The sequence below is a fragment of the Lates calcarifer genome, unplaced genomic scaffold (genome assembly GCF_001640805.2).
Source record: "Lates calcarifer isolate ASB-BC8 unplaced genomic scaffold, TLL_Latcal_v3 _unitig_1329_quiver_1124, whole genome shotgun sequence".
Classification (NCBI taxonomy): Eukaryota; Metazoa; Chordata; class Actinopteri; family Centropomidae; genus Lates; species Lates calcarifer.
Genome location: NW_026115443.1, coordinates 5,028 through 19,163, shown reverse-complemented (window position 1 = coordinate 19,163; position 14,136 = coordinate 5,028). Strand labels below are relative to the sequence as shown.

Sequence of the window (14,136 nt, the reverse complement as noted above, 5' to 3'; positions counted from 1 at the left end):
AACTCAAGAGACTGTTGTGCATGAAAATCCCAGAAGATCTGCAGTTTCAGAGATACTCAAACTAACCATCTGGCACCAACAACCATGTCACTGTCAAAGTCACTAAGATCACATTTTCCCCCATTCTCATGACTGATGTGAACACTAACATACAGGCCTACATGTGGTCCTAACGAGGAGCTTGGTTAGTGTACATCTTATCTAATGATTGGCTGTGTCATGCTCAAAGACACATGCTCAAAACTAATTCAAGCATGAAATATGCATGTATACTTTCAAACTGAGAACTGAAGTGGTATGCATATGGACAGCGCAGCTCTGTGCCCCCAGTCACCCAACACAGTATGTGTGGCGTTGCCCCTGGTGACGCGTCTCTATCTAGTTTAGTCCCACCCACGCGTTTCATTCTCAGCCTGTTATTGGCTATATGGGAGTTACCCTGTGCCTCTGAATGGCTAGCTTGACTGTCAGTTAGTTAGCTGGGTATATTTAGCTGATTGCATTATCGGATCAGATTTAACCTGCAGTCCAACAGTATAGCACTAAGTACACGTAGTTTATGCTGTTTCAGGTGAACATTAGTTGCAGTGTAGGTAGTTAACTAGTTAACTTGACACCAACAGCAGCTTTGTTTTTTCAGTAGATCCTGGATTTTCTGTAAGGAACGAAAACAGACGATTTCTGAAATGTCTTCAGACGAAGACAGGGCCAAGGAAATTTTGAAGGGCTTCAAACTGTATCCTTTTTGCTGTTTGTTTGGGGATGTTCTGAGAAGGTTAGACACGTAGTAACGGGCTAAATGTCTGTTTTGTTTAATAATACAACCATCATCTAACATTAGCAAGATGGTAGTAGCATCTTATGTTGTTGTTGTTGTTGTTGTTGTTTTTGACGACAGTAAGGTTAGCTACAGGCTAACCTGTTAAGTTTCCCCTCTCATTTGATAATTTCGGCAACATAGCTGGCATTTTTCATGTCACAATGTGAAAATGTTCCTGTTGTTACGAAGCTAGCTAGTTCGCATCTAAATGACGGTCTGCTGGCTAAATTAAATGGCCTTGCCCTGTGGCTAACCTACCCGGCTAACGGCTCAGTGCGGCAGCTGTAACGATAAATAGCCTCTTTAGCAACAGTTACATATGTTGAAGATTGACTGACGTGTGGTTGTCAGATACCGTTGGTTCTACTCACGAATAGTAACTTCCTAGCTGAAAGTTAAAACAGTAATGTTACTTGCGTTAAGTATAGCTGGTCTGCGGTTGGATAGTTACGTAGTACTGAAAGTTGTCAAACTCAGGTGTTTAATGTGTGGAACTGGTGCAAGACTTGATTACAAATAAGCGAATTTCAGTTCCTTATTGCTTGCTTCAAGATTATACTAGTATATTTTGAATGTGTTATCCTATCCACCAAAAATGACGTATACTTTATATTACAATTTTCAGCCGTGTTTTAAGCATTTGAATGTTTTTGTCTCTGTCACAGTGAGTGTAATGTCTGCAGCTGTTAATGACAGAGTTGTGCTACTGTTGTGTGGTGATCCAACAAATTTTCCAAATATAAATTGTCATCCAAGGGTACCTTCAAAACAAGCAGTGAAGGCAAAGCACTGAATTTTCTGTCTTCCCATTAGATCTGGACCAGGGTGATAATACATATTCTTCAGCGCACCCATAACAGGCATTTCACTTTTACATTTTGTTTTGGCATTTACCTGTATTGTATACAGAGGAGATGCTAACAGAAAACATGGGTGGCGAGAGAGTTGCATTTTCATGGTATACATCTCAGACCACTAGATCACCAGAATGCCCCTTATTTTTTACAATGACATCCTCCAATTTTACTGTTTGTTCATGTTGCAGCACTTATTCTTTTCACAACTCTCTGACTCATCTGTGTGTGTTTACTTACAGTTTAACTTACAGTACATTGCTTTGGGTAAGATCATCTACAAGACATTTAAATTGTGTATGCCTTTGAGCATATTCATTCTGTGCTCAAGACAAGTCACACATTTCTCTGTTTCATTAGTGCAAAGAGAAGTGCAAAGAGGCATCTTATTTTGTGTCTATGATAATAGGCAGATTTCCATTTTAAACTGTTCACTGAGGCATTTGGCTGCATACACTTTTCTTGATATTGGAACATTCATCTTCTGAGGAATTGATGTGGGCCCTGTTTCCCCAAATTATCTAAGGCTAAGTTTATCATAGTCCTATTGTAAAATGACTGTCTGACATTAACTCAGCCTTAAGATGCTTTTGGGAAACAGGGCCCTGGTGGGTCTGGTCAGACAGTGGCCACTTAACCCTTCTTGTCAGTAGACACCATGCAGTCTAATGATGACAGTGCAAAATGACTTCATGTGTGTAAACCAGCTGTGTTGTTGTCAGGCAAATCCAATCAAGCCAAGTACCACAACAGTACAATTGTACTACAACCTCCAGTACATGCTAATAGTTGAGCCATTATGGTAGTGGGGCATGTGGTTTACTATTGTTTTTACATTATAGAGATCAGTGAAGTAGGTACAAACAGAGTAATAGTATTTGGAAAAACAAAGAAATACAACTAAAACAACTGAATTCAACAAAACCAAAATGAAGAAGAAAAAAAAAAACTCAACATAAAAAAGGTTTAGGCTGAAGTCACTGACATGTGAACATGTCCATATATACAACTTATGTAGACTGCGTCTTTGAACATTTTGGAGTATATCTGGCCCTTTAAGCTGATCCACCTGAGCTGAACAGGAAAGCAGGGGGATGATGTAGACCGTAGGCTGATCTATTGATAGTCTTTAACCTTCATCACACCTAAACAAAATAGAATTTTACATCAGATGAGTGAGTTTGCCTGAGCCTTATAGCAATCCATAATCTGTTAAACTGTCAGATTCACTTGAACACTTGTTGAAAAATATAACCCCAAGGCAACAAGTAGTTTCAACTGATTAGAGTTGGCTCATCAACAGCATTGTTTTTACTGTCATACTCGTCTGCAAAAAGTTATTTTCTTGAAATTTCCATCCAGTGTGTGTAAAATATTCAGTTCCTTGTAGAATATATTATTTTTACAAAATCAAACTGGACCTTTGTATCTGTCATGTGATGTTGGTGGAGCCAACGTGGCAAGTTGATGCTTTCCATATTACTGCCTGGACTCTGACTTCATGTGACCATGTAGGACTGAATTATCCTCAGTAATACCTTCTAGAATAAGCAGCACAGCAGCATGGTACACTTACTACAACAGGTGCAGTGCTTTCCAAAGAGGGAAAACATGACCATAAAACTTGTAGTTGACCAAAAACGTTTAGTTATTTGATTGTGTCTTCCTTACTTCTGTCTTTGCAAAAGATGAAGGTGTCAGTGCTTGTGTGTCCTTCTTGGTAGGGATAGGTCTCTTGCTGTTGCGTGGTAATGCCTAAATCCATGATTTAGTGGAACAGGGATTTACTACCTTCTGTCCATACAGCCTTATTAAAGCCAACACAGAGGCTACACAGCATATACCTTTCTTTTGATTCTTTTTGGGGTTGTAAAATTAAAATCACTAACCTCTCTGTTAAAATCCTTAAGAAGAACATAAATAAGAATATAAAAGTGACAATTTTAAAGTGGAAATATGTACCTTTGCACAGGAAAGATAACAGATCCTCCCATGTGCTGGCTGTGAAGTTGTCTCAGCATCTCTAAGATACTCTCAAAAGCAGTAGTACCTGCCATAGTAAGTTATAAGAAGTCTTACATATTTGAGTGTGGCAGAATTTATTGTCATTCTGAGATAGTTTTTTAAAGGAGAGAGATATGCACATCCAAATAGAACAACAAGAAAAGAGAAATGTTATTGCCAAATATAAGTGAACATACTGCTCTTTTGTGCCAACCAAATTTTTCTCTGAATTTCTAAAAAGTTTTCAATATTAGCATACCACTACTTATTTAAGATGACCATTTGTCATTATTGTGTCTTATTAAAATTGACATGAGAAGGAAGCAGAATAACTTGTCTGCAATGGTTGAACCACAGAATAAGACTGTTTACCTTGCCCTGGGGCTTGCTCTAAGAGGAAAGTTCTTTTTGTTTTTACAGATAACTCTGTAAAACCTCCTATTGAAACAGGGCTCTGATCTGGTCCTGAGCTTCATTAGGGGCAGCCTCTGGATAAGAGGTGATTATTCACACATAAAATACTGTAAATTTTACTTTTATTCATTTTAGAATAGGTTTGCAAAAAGCATTTACAAATGCCTGGATTATTCTATGGTTTATTAGCTGTAGATTAAACATGAAACATAAATTATTAGATGTAATTGGACATGTAATACTTTTAAAGCCTGCCTATATTGAGTTTTACCTAATGCCTGTTTGACCCTGTGGTATTATGTTACGTTAATATAGAAAGGAATTGTCAGTTAACTGGTTAATTAAAAGTACAGCCCAACTTGAGGTACAGTTTAGTGATAATGACCTATAAGTAGCTTCTGAAAGCCAAGCACAGCCCTGTAAAAGTGATGGTCAGATGAGAGCCAATGGAAATGTGGACCTAGATGTGTGGATATAGTATATACTGTTATGTGTTCCTCGTCTTTAAGGCATTGCCTTAAAATGAATGGATGGAAAGATTATATTCCACTGTTAACAGGTATTTATTTCCTATTTTTATGTATTTATTTATTAAGTCTTGCAGAGTTGTTGAAGTATTGACTGAATTGAAAACTTGTATCTGTTCAGTAGAAGTGTCAGGGCTGTTGGTGTATTGTGTGAAGGTTGGGGTTAAGAACCTGCCTATACTTGAAGCCATTAGTACATCTTTAAAAATAAATGCAGACTAAACAGTGACAGCAGTTTTTCACTGGGGGCTCATTAACTTTTGTGTGTGTTCTGACAGATTTGTGCAAGCACCCTGGTGGTTTGTGCATGCATGCACACACACACACACACACACACACACACACACAACCTGCAGCTGGCCCTTGGGAGGCTGTGGTATAACCTTGTATGATGTTGTTGGAGTTTAGATCAACTGCTGTATCAGATTTTGTTGTATTTAGTTTGTGAGGAAGTGATTTAGTGGAGAATGAAGGGGGACACATCAGAACATGAAGGTACAATCACACACCAGAGTTTCTTTGGCATTGCTGTTATAATGGATGTTGTGACACATGTTTAGTGATGAGAGTGGCGAACCTGGTGAAAGAACATCAATGAGAGGAACATAACAATCTGGCCTAGATTATTCTGGAAGGTGTGGAGGATGATCAGTTTGATGTAGAAGATTGGATTTAGTTGGATTTGAGAGGATTAGAGAAACCATTCAACTCAGCACACTTTACTAAAAAGCTAGAGGAAGCTGTGGAGGAATGGTGGAGTTCTGCTGTTTGTGCAGTTTGACCTGTACAGGTTTTTGATGGCCTAACTGAGATTCTTTTTCACAAGTTTGGCTCGACTGTCTTTCTGAATATATATATATATATGTATTCAAAATGAAATAAACCGATCTGTTCCTGAATTATTGTATATTATATGACATGTTCTGTTATGACATTGGCTCTTCCTTCAACATATCCTCTGTCTTTTTTATTTCCTCTACAACATCCTGACAAGCTTGATTTTCAACTGTAGTGTGAGGAAGAGTCCCTGAATGCAACAGGACCCATCTGAAAGCTTACGAGCATAAGAAAATGGTGTCCTTTTTAGTTGACTGTGTCTATTAGTAATCTGTATGGAACCCTTTTTCTCTTTACCCATGTAACAGTTAGTATACTAACATGAAAAGTCAGAGACCTGGAGCTTTAGAAGCCATGTTTTGAGACAGTTGATGGTTGTGGTGAGGTGGGATGAAGGGTTTCACAGATGGTGTGGAGTTGAGTGTGTGTGACACTAAGTAGTATCTGAGTGTGACAGGATGCTAAGTGGAGAATCTTCTAGAACAGGGGGCTGTAGGACTGTAGGATTCTTTAATGGTGTCCATCAGTCTGATATCCAAAGATGTTTGCCCTTCTCAATTTTAGGTGATATTACTATATATAGCTGTAATTGTATGCTTGCTGATGAACTGAAGCCCTCACAGACTGTTGGGAAGTGTGACCCCAGTTCCTTTGAAATGATTGTGTGGACAAGGCATGAGAAGCTGTAATGTACAGTGGAGTCATTGACTAGGTCCTCACAGGCTCTGTGATTGACAGTTGTATTGTGTTAATAGTGATCATGAAGGTCAAGAACAGCTGACCAACTGACAGACTGATGGGACAGCTAGCAGCTAGCATCATCTACACAAAGGCTTTTCCAGCTTCCTCTCTCTCACCTAGACACTGTTGTCTTTAGGTTACCTATAAGCTTGCAGTATTTCTTTTCATTCATCCTCAGCTGAATTTTGACCAGTATGCACCTTTAATGCAAGGTATTATTAGCTGGAAATTTGGGCCAATGTTGTGCTTCTAACAACTGTCATCAGTGACTGAATTAATATTTTCACCCAGGTCATGTAGTGCTCCCTACAAACTCCTTAAATCTAATGTTACCTTTAGCTGTTCTTTGAGGATTGCAGATTTGGTGAAGGTGGGGGTACAGGCTGACCTTTGTACAGGAAAATAACTGGCATAAACTGTGCTTGTCTTACTCATTGGCTTATACACCTAACTGATCATTTTACTCTGCTGAGAAGTGTTGGTGAACTGATCAATCTAATTGATATGGCAGTATAGTAGTATCACAGCATACTGTCATGCGATAGCCTACTTTGATCTCTCTATTTACCTTAATTATTGACTTTGTTTTACATGTAAATGATTGAAAAATGTGTACATGTTACATATTACTATTCCTGTAGTTGGCTATAAAATGTGTTGAAAGTGAAAGCTCTTCATAATGCAAAAGAACTACAATAAATGATAGAGTCCTGTTTTGAAAACATGGGGATAGGAAAATATAGGGATGGGTTATCATATTTTTCCACACATTTATCAGTGACAAATGGTAATGGGTGTTGTTTGAAGATTGTTAAGACTGTGTTAAAGGCAGATCAGCTTGTTATTACCTCTAGTGTTTAAAATGTTCCATGGATATCTCAGTTCATTTTGTACATTCTTTTGTTTGGTTGTTGTCACTCAACTTTTCCTGGCAGAAACTGGATGAATCTTCGAGATGCAGAAACAGGCAAGGTGCTATGGCAGGGAACTGAGGACCTCTCTGTACCAGGAGTAGAACATGAAGGTACAATCACACACACAGTACACAGTGATGAGAAGTATGAGAACCCTTTGGATTCACCTGTTTTCTGCCTTAACTAGTCATACAATATGATCGATGATAGTCATCTAAGTCACAAGTATAGATAGCGACATCATCAGGCTGGCATATATGATTAGGCTATCATAGAGTTCATAGTGGGGAAGAGGTACATGAACATGTACCAGGAACTGTACTATGGTAAATGGCAGGTCACCAAGAATTATGACCTGAACCCCATCTGCTCTCCAGCTTCCCCAACATCCAGTGATAAGAAGCAGATATAGAACTTTTCCTCCCAAACCAGGGTCAAAGGTCAAATGGCCAGCTCAGAGGAATAAACTTAAATAGACCTCGGTTCAAATCTTCATTCTATGCAAAAAACGGTTAGTTCACCATGTTAGTTTGATCATCTTTACATCTCTGTTTTATTTTTATATCTTTTTGTATATTTCTTTTTATCATTTATTCACTTCAGTAGACGTAGAAATACACATTTAGTACACTTTTTTTTATTTCTATTATTTTCTACATTGTGGATTGATACTGAAAACACCAAAGCTATGAAGGAACACATATGGAATTATGTAGTGAACAAAAAAGTGTTAAACAAACCAGCATATGTTTGATATTTTAGATTCTTTAAAGTAGCCTCCTTTTGCTTTGACGACAGCTTTGCACACTCTTGGCATTCTCTCAGTCAGATTCATGAGGTAGTCACCTGCAGTGGTTTTCCAACAGTCTTGAAGGAGTTTCCAGAGATGCTGAGCACTTGTTGGCTGCTTTGTCCTCACTCTGTGGTCCAACTCATCCCAAACCATCTCAGTTGGGTTTAGGTCAGGTGAGTGGGCCAGGTCATCTGACGCAGCACTCCATCACTGTCCCTCTTGGTCAGATAGCCCTTACATAGCCTGGAGGTGTGTTTGGGGTCATTGTCCTGTTGAAAAACAAATGATGGTCACACCAAGCTCAAACCAGATGGGAGGCGTGTCGCTGCAGAATGCTGTGGTAGCCATGCTGGTTAAGTGTGCCTTAAATTTAGAATAAATCACCCACAGTGACCAGCAAAGCCCCCCTACACCATCACACCTCCTCCATGCTTCACAGTGAGAACCACACATGTAGAGTCCATCCACTCACCTTTTCTGTCTCTCACAAAGACATGGCAGGTGGAACCAGAAATCTCAAATTTGTTCTCATCAGTCTCATTTTCCTTTGCTTAGTTGACTGGTTGTTGCCATAATATGGATTGGAACAGTAGCTGAATAGGGCTATTCACTGTATAGAACTGTTTACCAACACTACCTCTGCACAACACAACTGATGGTCTCACATTAAGAAGGCAAGAAATTCCACAGATTAACTTTGATAGACACACCTGTTAACTGAAAACCATTCCAGGTGACTACCTCATGAATCTGACTGAGAGAATGCCAAGAGTGTGTAAAGCTGTCATCAAAGCAAAAGGAGGCTAGAATCTAAAATATAAAACACACTGGTTTGTTCACTACATACTATGATGCCATATGTGTTCCTTCATAGTTCTGATGTCTTCAGTATTAATCTACGATGTAGAAAATAACAAAAACAAAGAAAAACCACTGGATGAGAAAATGTGTTACTGAGAGTTGTGTGTTTGGGGCCTCTGCAAGACACAGCTTTACAGTAAAGTGCAGGGGGCAACATTAACATTATGCCAGTCTACTCCGATTATTTAGAAGTGAAAACAAAGACTTACTGTTGTCATGCATGAGGATTCAGTGATTCACAAAAAAGTGAAATGCAGTGTGTCATGGAAAAAGACTAGTATTATATATATGTTAAAATATAAGTTGAAGGTAAGTAAAACAAAAACAAAAAAAAAGGTAAAATACAGTGTAAATGTATGCGTTAGCAGTGATAGTGTTTAGTTACACGCCTCCTTCAGCGGATTGCAGCCAACCAATGGCACACACTTGCACATGTCCTTCAGAGTTTAAAGGGGTAAATGTAACTTCACTCAACAAAGTGCTTCTGTGGTCGCATTTCACACCTGAACAAGTTGCTAGTGTGAATCCATGGTTCTGCCACTTGATCTTGTTTTCAGGCATCTTGAAAAAGTAGTATGGAAAAGTATGGAATTTGATTTTAATACTTTCCTGGTCTGGATAACTATGGAAAAAAGAAAGTATGAAAAAATATCTGTCTCCAGACTATTGTCCATATTCAGCCAATATTATTACAAAACAGTATTATACAAAAATAATAATACTAATGACAGAAAAACAATGATAGGTAAGATACAGTAAAATTACACATAAAAAGTAATTTACTGATTCCCGGACACATATACACACCACAAGAAAATAACAAAAATTCCCCTCTGTGTCTGACTCTTTTCATGATGTAGGACTGTGTGTTTTTTGTATTGTCTAGTTCCTTGGTGAATTGTACGCTGAACATGCCTTTTGTAGGAACCCTGTCTCTGGCATGTTTTCAAAGCTAACTTGATGTTGTTGTCAGCACAGTTAATTATAGTTTCTCACTGTTTCTCCAGCTCGTGTACCGAAGAAGATCCTTAAGTGTAAAGCAGTGTCCAGAGAACTGAACTTTTCCTCCTCAGAGAAGCTGGAGAAATTCAGACTGGAGCAAAAAGTTTTCTTCAAAGGACAGTGTCTAGAAGGTAATCAGAATTAAAACACACTGATGTGCGTTTCTGACAATGCTTTCAGATTATTCCACTGATCTACTGGTGGCAGTGAAGTGCCAAGAAATGCAGCAGTGCAGCAGGAAGGGGCTAGTAGCATTAGGAGATATTTCCTGAATTTGAACAAAAGTACATTAGATAATAATTGCTAACACTATCTTCAATAGTAATAGAGGAAGATAAGAATTAGTGAATATTTTAAACAATATGGATTTTCTTTAAAATCATAATGTGCACCCAGTTTAATTTTAATATAAGTTATATAGGGTATTTTCATTACTATGCATCGTTCAAAGGCAGGGACCTGTGGGACTGTGGATTCATGCCTTTCTTATCTATATTTATAGTTTTTACATACACTCAACATTGTTACTCATGTCTTTGCTTCAACAGCCTTATCTCCAAATAGAGGGAAATGCATTACTCACTCTCCCTGCACATGTAATGTCAGTTCAGCTCAGCTGCAGGACAGCTGCCTTACACTATACTCTACACTGGTACCTAACTGTCATGTTTTGGCAAAAAAAAAAAAGAAAAAAAAAACTCACAATATTTCTGGTTCAACAAAAAGGATTTTACTCTTTAATAAAAAGCTCTATCTCTGTAAGAATTCTACCCATAATGTTGTCAGACACTAACAATCTGAGTTATTGACAATAACAAGCACCTTAGTGGACTTGATTTTATGTGCACAGATGCCCACTGGATTACATTGTAGCAGCTGTTTCTGGCTTAGGTTCAAAATACTGGAGTTTTCTTTTAAGCAGACTAAGATTTGGCTTCAGCAGAATGTCACAGTCAAGCGGGATAAAATGTGAAAACTCTGATGTTATGACAAAGGAAGCCAAAAGATGGTTGGTATTTGGTTCCTTAAAATGTGTAAAATAGAATACATCTCTCTGTTGCTTTATAATACGCCCAGATCTTCAGCAGACAGATCACTTGGCTGTGTGACTTTTTCATGTTGTTATTGTTGTCACTTCCATATTACTGTGTGTTTGAAACGCTGTCCGTGGGGCCCTGCTATACAAAGGTGAGGTTACAGAGAGCCCCAGGGGACAACACACAATCCAGACCAACACAGCATGTTTATGTTGCTGGCTTCTTTGAGAGAAAGTCTCTTCAACAGTATTTGTAGGCAGGACCCAGAGAGTGGCGCATTGAAAGCTAAAGAGGCTACTGCTCTTACATACACCTCACAGGCTCAAAGGAATCAGGGCTTCTTTTTCTACAACAGAGTATTTAAGATGGTGATGGTGTTAAGATAACACTAAGCTCTTTGCCTTTGTGTCTCTCTGTCCAGAATGGTTCTTTGAGTTTGGTTTTGTTATTCCTAACTCTACCAACACATGGCAGTCTCTGATAGAAGCAGCTCCAGAATCCCAGATGATGCCAGCCAATGTTTTAACGTGAGTCTCCACTCAGATTATCTTTATCTTTTCTCTGTTATGTTTCCTTACTGCCCACACGTTCAGCATCTTTAATCCTATGTAGCTGTGATGCAGTTTTAATCAATTTGTGTGCAAGTCCATGTTAGAAATTTACCTGTTTTACCTGTTAAATGTTAACATAATGCTCCAATTTGCCACAGTTTATCGTGATTTCTGATGATATGACATGATCATTTTTTGTGAAAATATTTTAAGGATTTGGCATATCTGCATAATCTTACAACTTAAACTGGTTATTTTCATAGTTTTGTTCATCATTTCTATCAGTAATGATAACATTATTATTAGTATTCACCAAGTTAATATCACCACAATGAACTCTGACGGGTCAAGACACAGTCAGACTGGCTGGTTCGACAGATTTGTTTGCAAGAGTCGTAAAATGATTATCCAAGCTGTCTTTTCACATTACAGCTTATAGACCCACATCCTGCTTTGAGCTACTGTATTTACTGTGTGTATCCATTTCAATGTTGCAGTGTGGAATTATTAGTAGCATTTCATAAGCTCAAAGTGCACTCTCTTCCAGTTTGACTGGAATGATAATCTGGATAAATGTTTGGTTTATTTTTGAATCTGTGGTTATCTGACTGCTCAAGTTTCTTAATTAACTTAATTTTAGTGATGTCATCATGTCCCTCAGAACTCATAAGTGATTTACTTGGTGAATACATGTGCTGCATGTGTTATCATAACTGACAGGAATGATGCATTAAGATGCAAGTTTTAATCGGCTGTATCTTTCTTTTAATTTTGTATTGATTCTTGCATATGCAACAGTACAAATTCATGGTAATGTTATTTTTTTGAGGCAGTGATAGTGGAATTAACAGTGAGGTTTGATTCCTCAGTTTAAGTTGATATGTGTCTTTGTATTCTAGTGGTAATGTGATCATAGAGACCAAGTTCTTTGATGATGACCTCCATGTCAGCACCTCCAGGGTACGGCTTTTCTACGTCTGATCTCCGACCCATGACTCTACCTTCCAAAATGCTGACGTCCTGCCAAGGTCTATAAATTACCAAGGTTAGCTACAATTTGCAGCAGTAAACAGTTCATTGCTGACTTTGGATCAGCACATTTGGGTGAAACCCAGCTGTCAGCGAAGTGAGCTTTGTGTTTGGTTGTTCTCTTGTTTTGTGTTGACCTGAAAACTTCTTCTAGACCTTGGGAGGAGAGAGAAGAGGAGAAGAGAGGACTCTGTTGTTCCCCCTATCCCAAGATCATCTCTCTCTGCAACCACGCCCCAACCCTAGCCCCCACCCCCGGACTGTTCCATTATAAATACATTACACACATCAGCCAGGGAGCCACTCTTAAATGACACAATTTATGCTTTTTTTTTTTAATTCCACACTCCCACTTCAAGGTTGCATTTACTCAGGAACAGAACATTAGACGTGTAACCTTCTGTGATCTGATTTTCTTCTTTCTCTCTGAACATGGAACACTGCTGCCCATGTCGTCCATGTAAACAGGAGCTGCGCATCAATCTCAAGGGAAGATGCAGCTCAGGGTATCTCCTGAGCTATGCTAAAGAAGTCGTCATCATAAAGCATGAGATAACATTTCCTTTAGCTGTGTCCCATTCCAGAGGCTACTTCTTGTAACATCTCCATTTCCTGACAGAGTATATCACCGTAGCTTAATCAGGCTGTCCCATTCCAAAGGCCCAGTGAAATGAGCCTCCTTCTGTATACATTTATAGGACACAACAAGTATATTGTTTGTAGTTCTCAATATCTCAAGATCCTTTGCACTGGTCAGTTTTTGTTTACTTGTCAAGTCAGAAACTTGTTCTGTCTTTTGTTGGAAATATAGAAGTTGCGTGAATTTATTTGAACATATTTTCTCATTTCAACTCTGACATCTGACTTTAGTGAGTTGATGAGGACTGCCTGAATGCACTGTTAATGATGGTCTCTGTGAGGCAAGTGTTGGAACTGCTGGTGTAGCTTTAGTCCTCCGTAGGGCACAGCTTTGCAGGCAGCCTCTGAAGTAGGACACAGTTTCAACCAAACAAATCTTTCCTGTTTTCTGACTACACAAACTAGTGTAGAACAGTGGTTTTCAGTGTAGTGTGAGTGGATTGCTTCTTGTCTGTATTGTTTGAAATGAAACCCTACACACTATTATCATGATGACATATGTTCGAAAGCACAGTGTCCGAGGGACATCCTTCAACAAATACAAGGAGGTTTAGTACATACATACATTTATGTGCTTGTGCTATACTTTCTTAAAATATTCAACTTCCAACTAAATCATTATCAGGTGTAGACCAAGACATGCATTGTTAATTCTCAGTAGTTCACCTGTTTTTAATTTTAGGGTGTTTAACATAGCTGCTTCCTACATCCTGGCCACATTTTTAACTTTGACTTCCCGTCCAATTCACTGCATTTATGTCATTGTTTTTCCTTAGCTGCTAACTGAGCTTTGTAAAATAGACTTGTTTTAATATGACAGGAGTAGTGGATTAAAGTCAACCAATGTTGTAATAACATAATGTGTGTGTGGTCTTTATTGTATTCCTTTCTACAGTGGCCCTGAGGTTAAAACACAATGACATTTCAGAAAATGGAAAGGGAAGAACAACAGGAGAGCCCAGGTTATATTTATTTACATGAAGGAGTTCACAGAACATAATTTGAAGGCCAGTTTTTCCAGCGTTTATTTGAAGTAGGCTAAGTGCTGTGCATTTCGTGGTGCAGAGAGAAAGCCAGTTTTGTTGTAGTGGCTCTCTAAACTTATCTTGTGCA

The 14,136-nt window shown here is 38.5% G+C and overlaps 1 protein-coding gene across 3 annotated transcripts; it reads left to right on the top strand.

Moving 5' to 3' along the window:
- The first annotated feature begins 470 nt into the window (after window positions 1–470).
- Window positions 471–13,883, top strand: LOC108888328 (retinal rod rhodopsin-sensitive cGMP 3',5'-cyclic phosphodiesterase subunit delta). Of its 3 annotated transcripts, none has more exons than XR_001961801.2 (6): window positions 471–736; window positions 7,133–7,221; window positions 9,773–9,898; window positions 11,226–11,331; window positions 12,255–12,400; window positions 12,853–13,883. XR_001961801.2 is itself a non-coding variant. In XM_018684288.2 (5 exons), exons 1-5 carry the CDS (start codon window positions 687–689, stop codon window positions 12,334–12,336), a joined length of 453 nt encoding a protein of 150 aa, XP_018539804.1. In that variant the 5' UTR covers window positions 472–686; the 3' UTR covers window positions 12,337–12,835. The 3 variants fall into 3 exon arrangements, 1 of the variants encoding a protein (XP_018539804.1); XR_001961800.2 differs by lacking the exon at window positions 12,853–13,883 and adding an exon at window positions 12,539–12,834 and having other exon boundaries at window positions 472–736; XM_018684288.2 differs by lacking the exon at window positions 12,853–13,883 and having other exon boundaries at window positions 472–736; window positions 12,255–12,835.
- The last annotated feature ends 253 nt before the right edge of the window (window positions 13,884–14,136 follow it).

Bases quoted from the DNA above. Each gene is read 5' to 3' on its own strand.
- LOC108888328 (XM_018684288.2), top strand. From the start codon at position 687: ATGTCTTCAGACGAAGACAGGGCCAAGGAAATTTTGAAGGGCTTCAAA. The intron at 7,222-9,772 runs GTACAATCACAC...CTGTTTCTCCAG, and splicing joins ACCAGGAGTAGAACATGAAG to CTCGTGTACCGAAGAAGATC. The intron at 11,332-12,254 runs GTGAGTCTCCAC...TTTGTATTCTAG, and splicing joins ATGCCAGCCAATGTTTTAAC to TGGTAATGTGATCATAGAGA.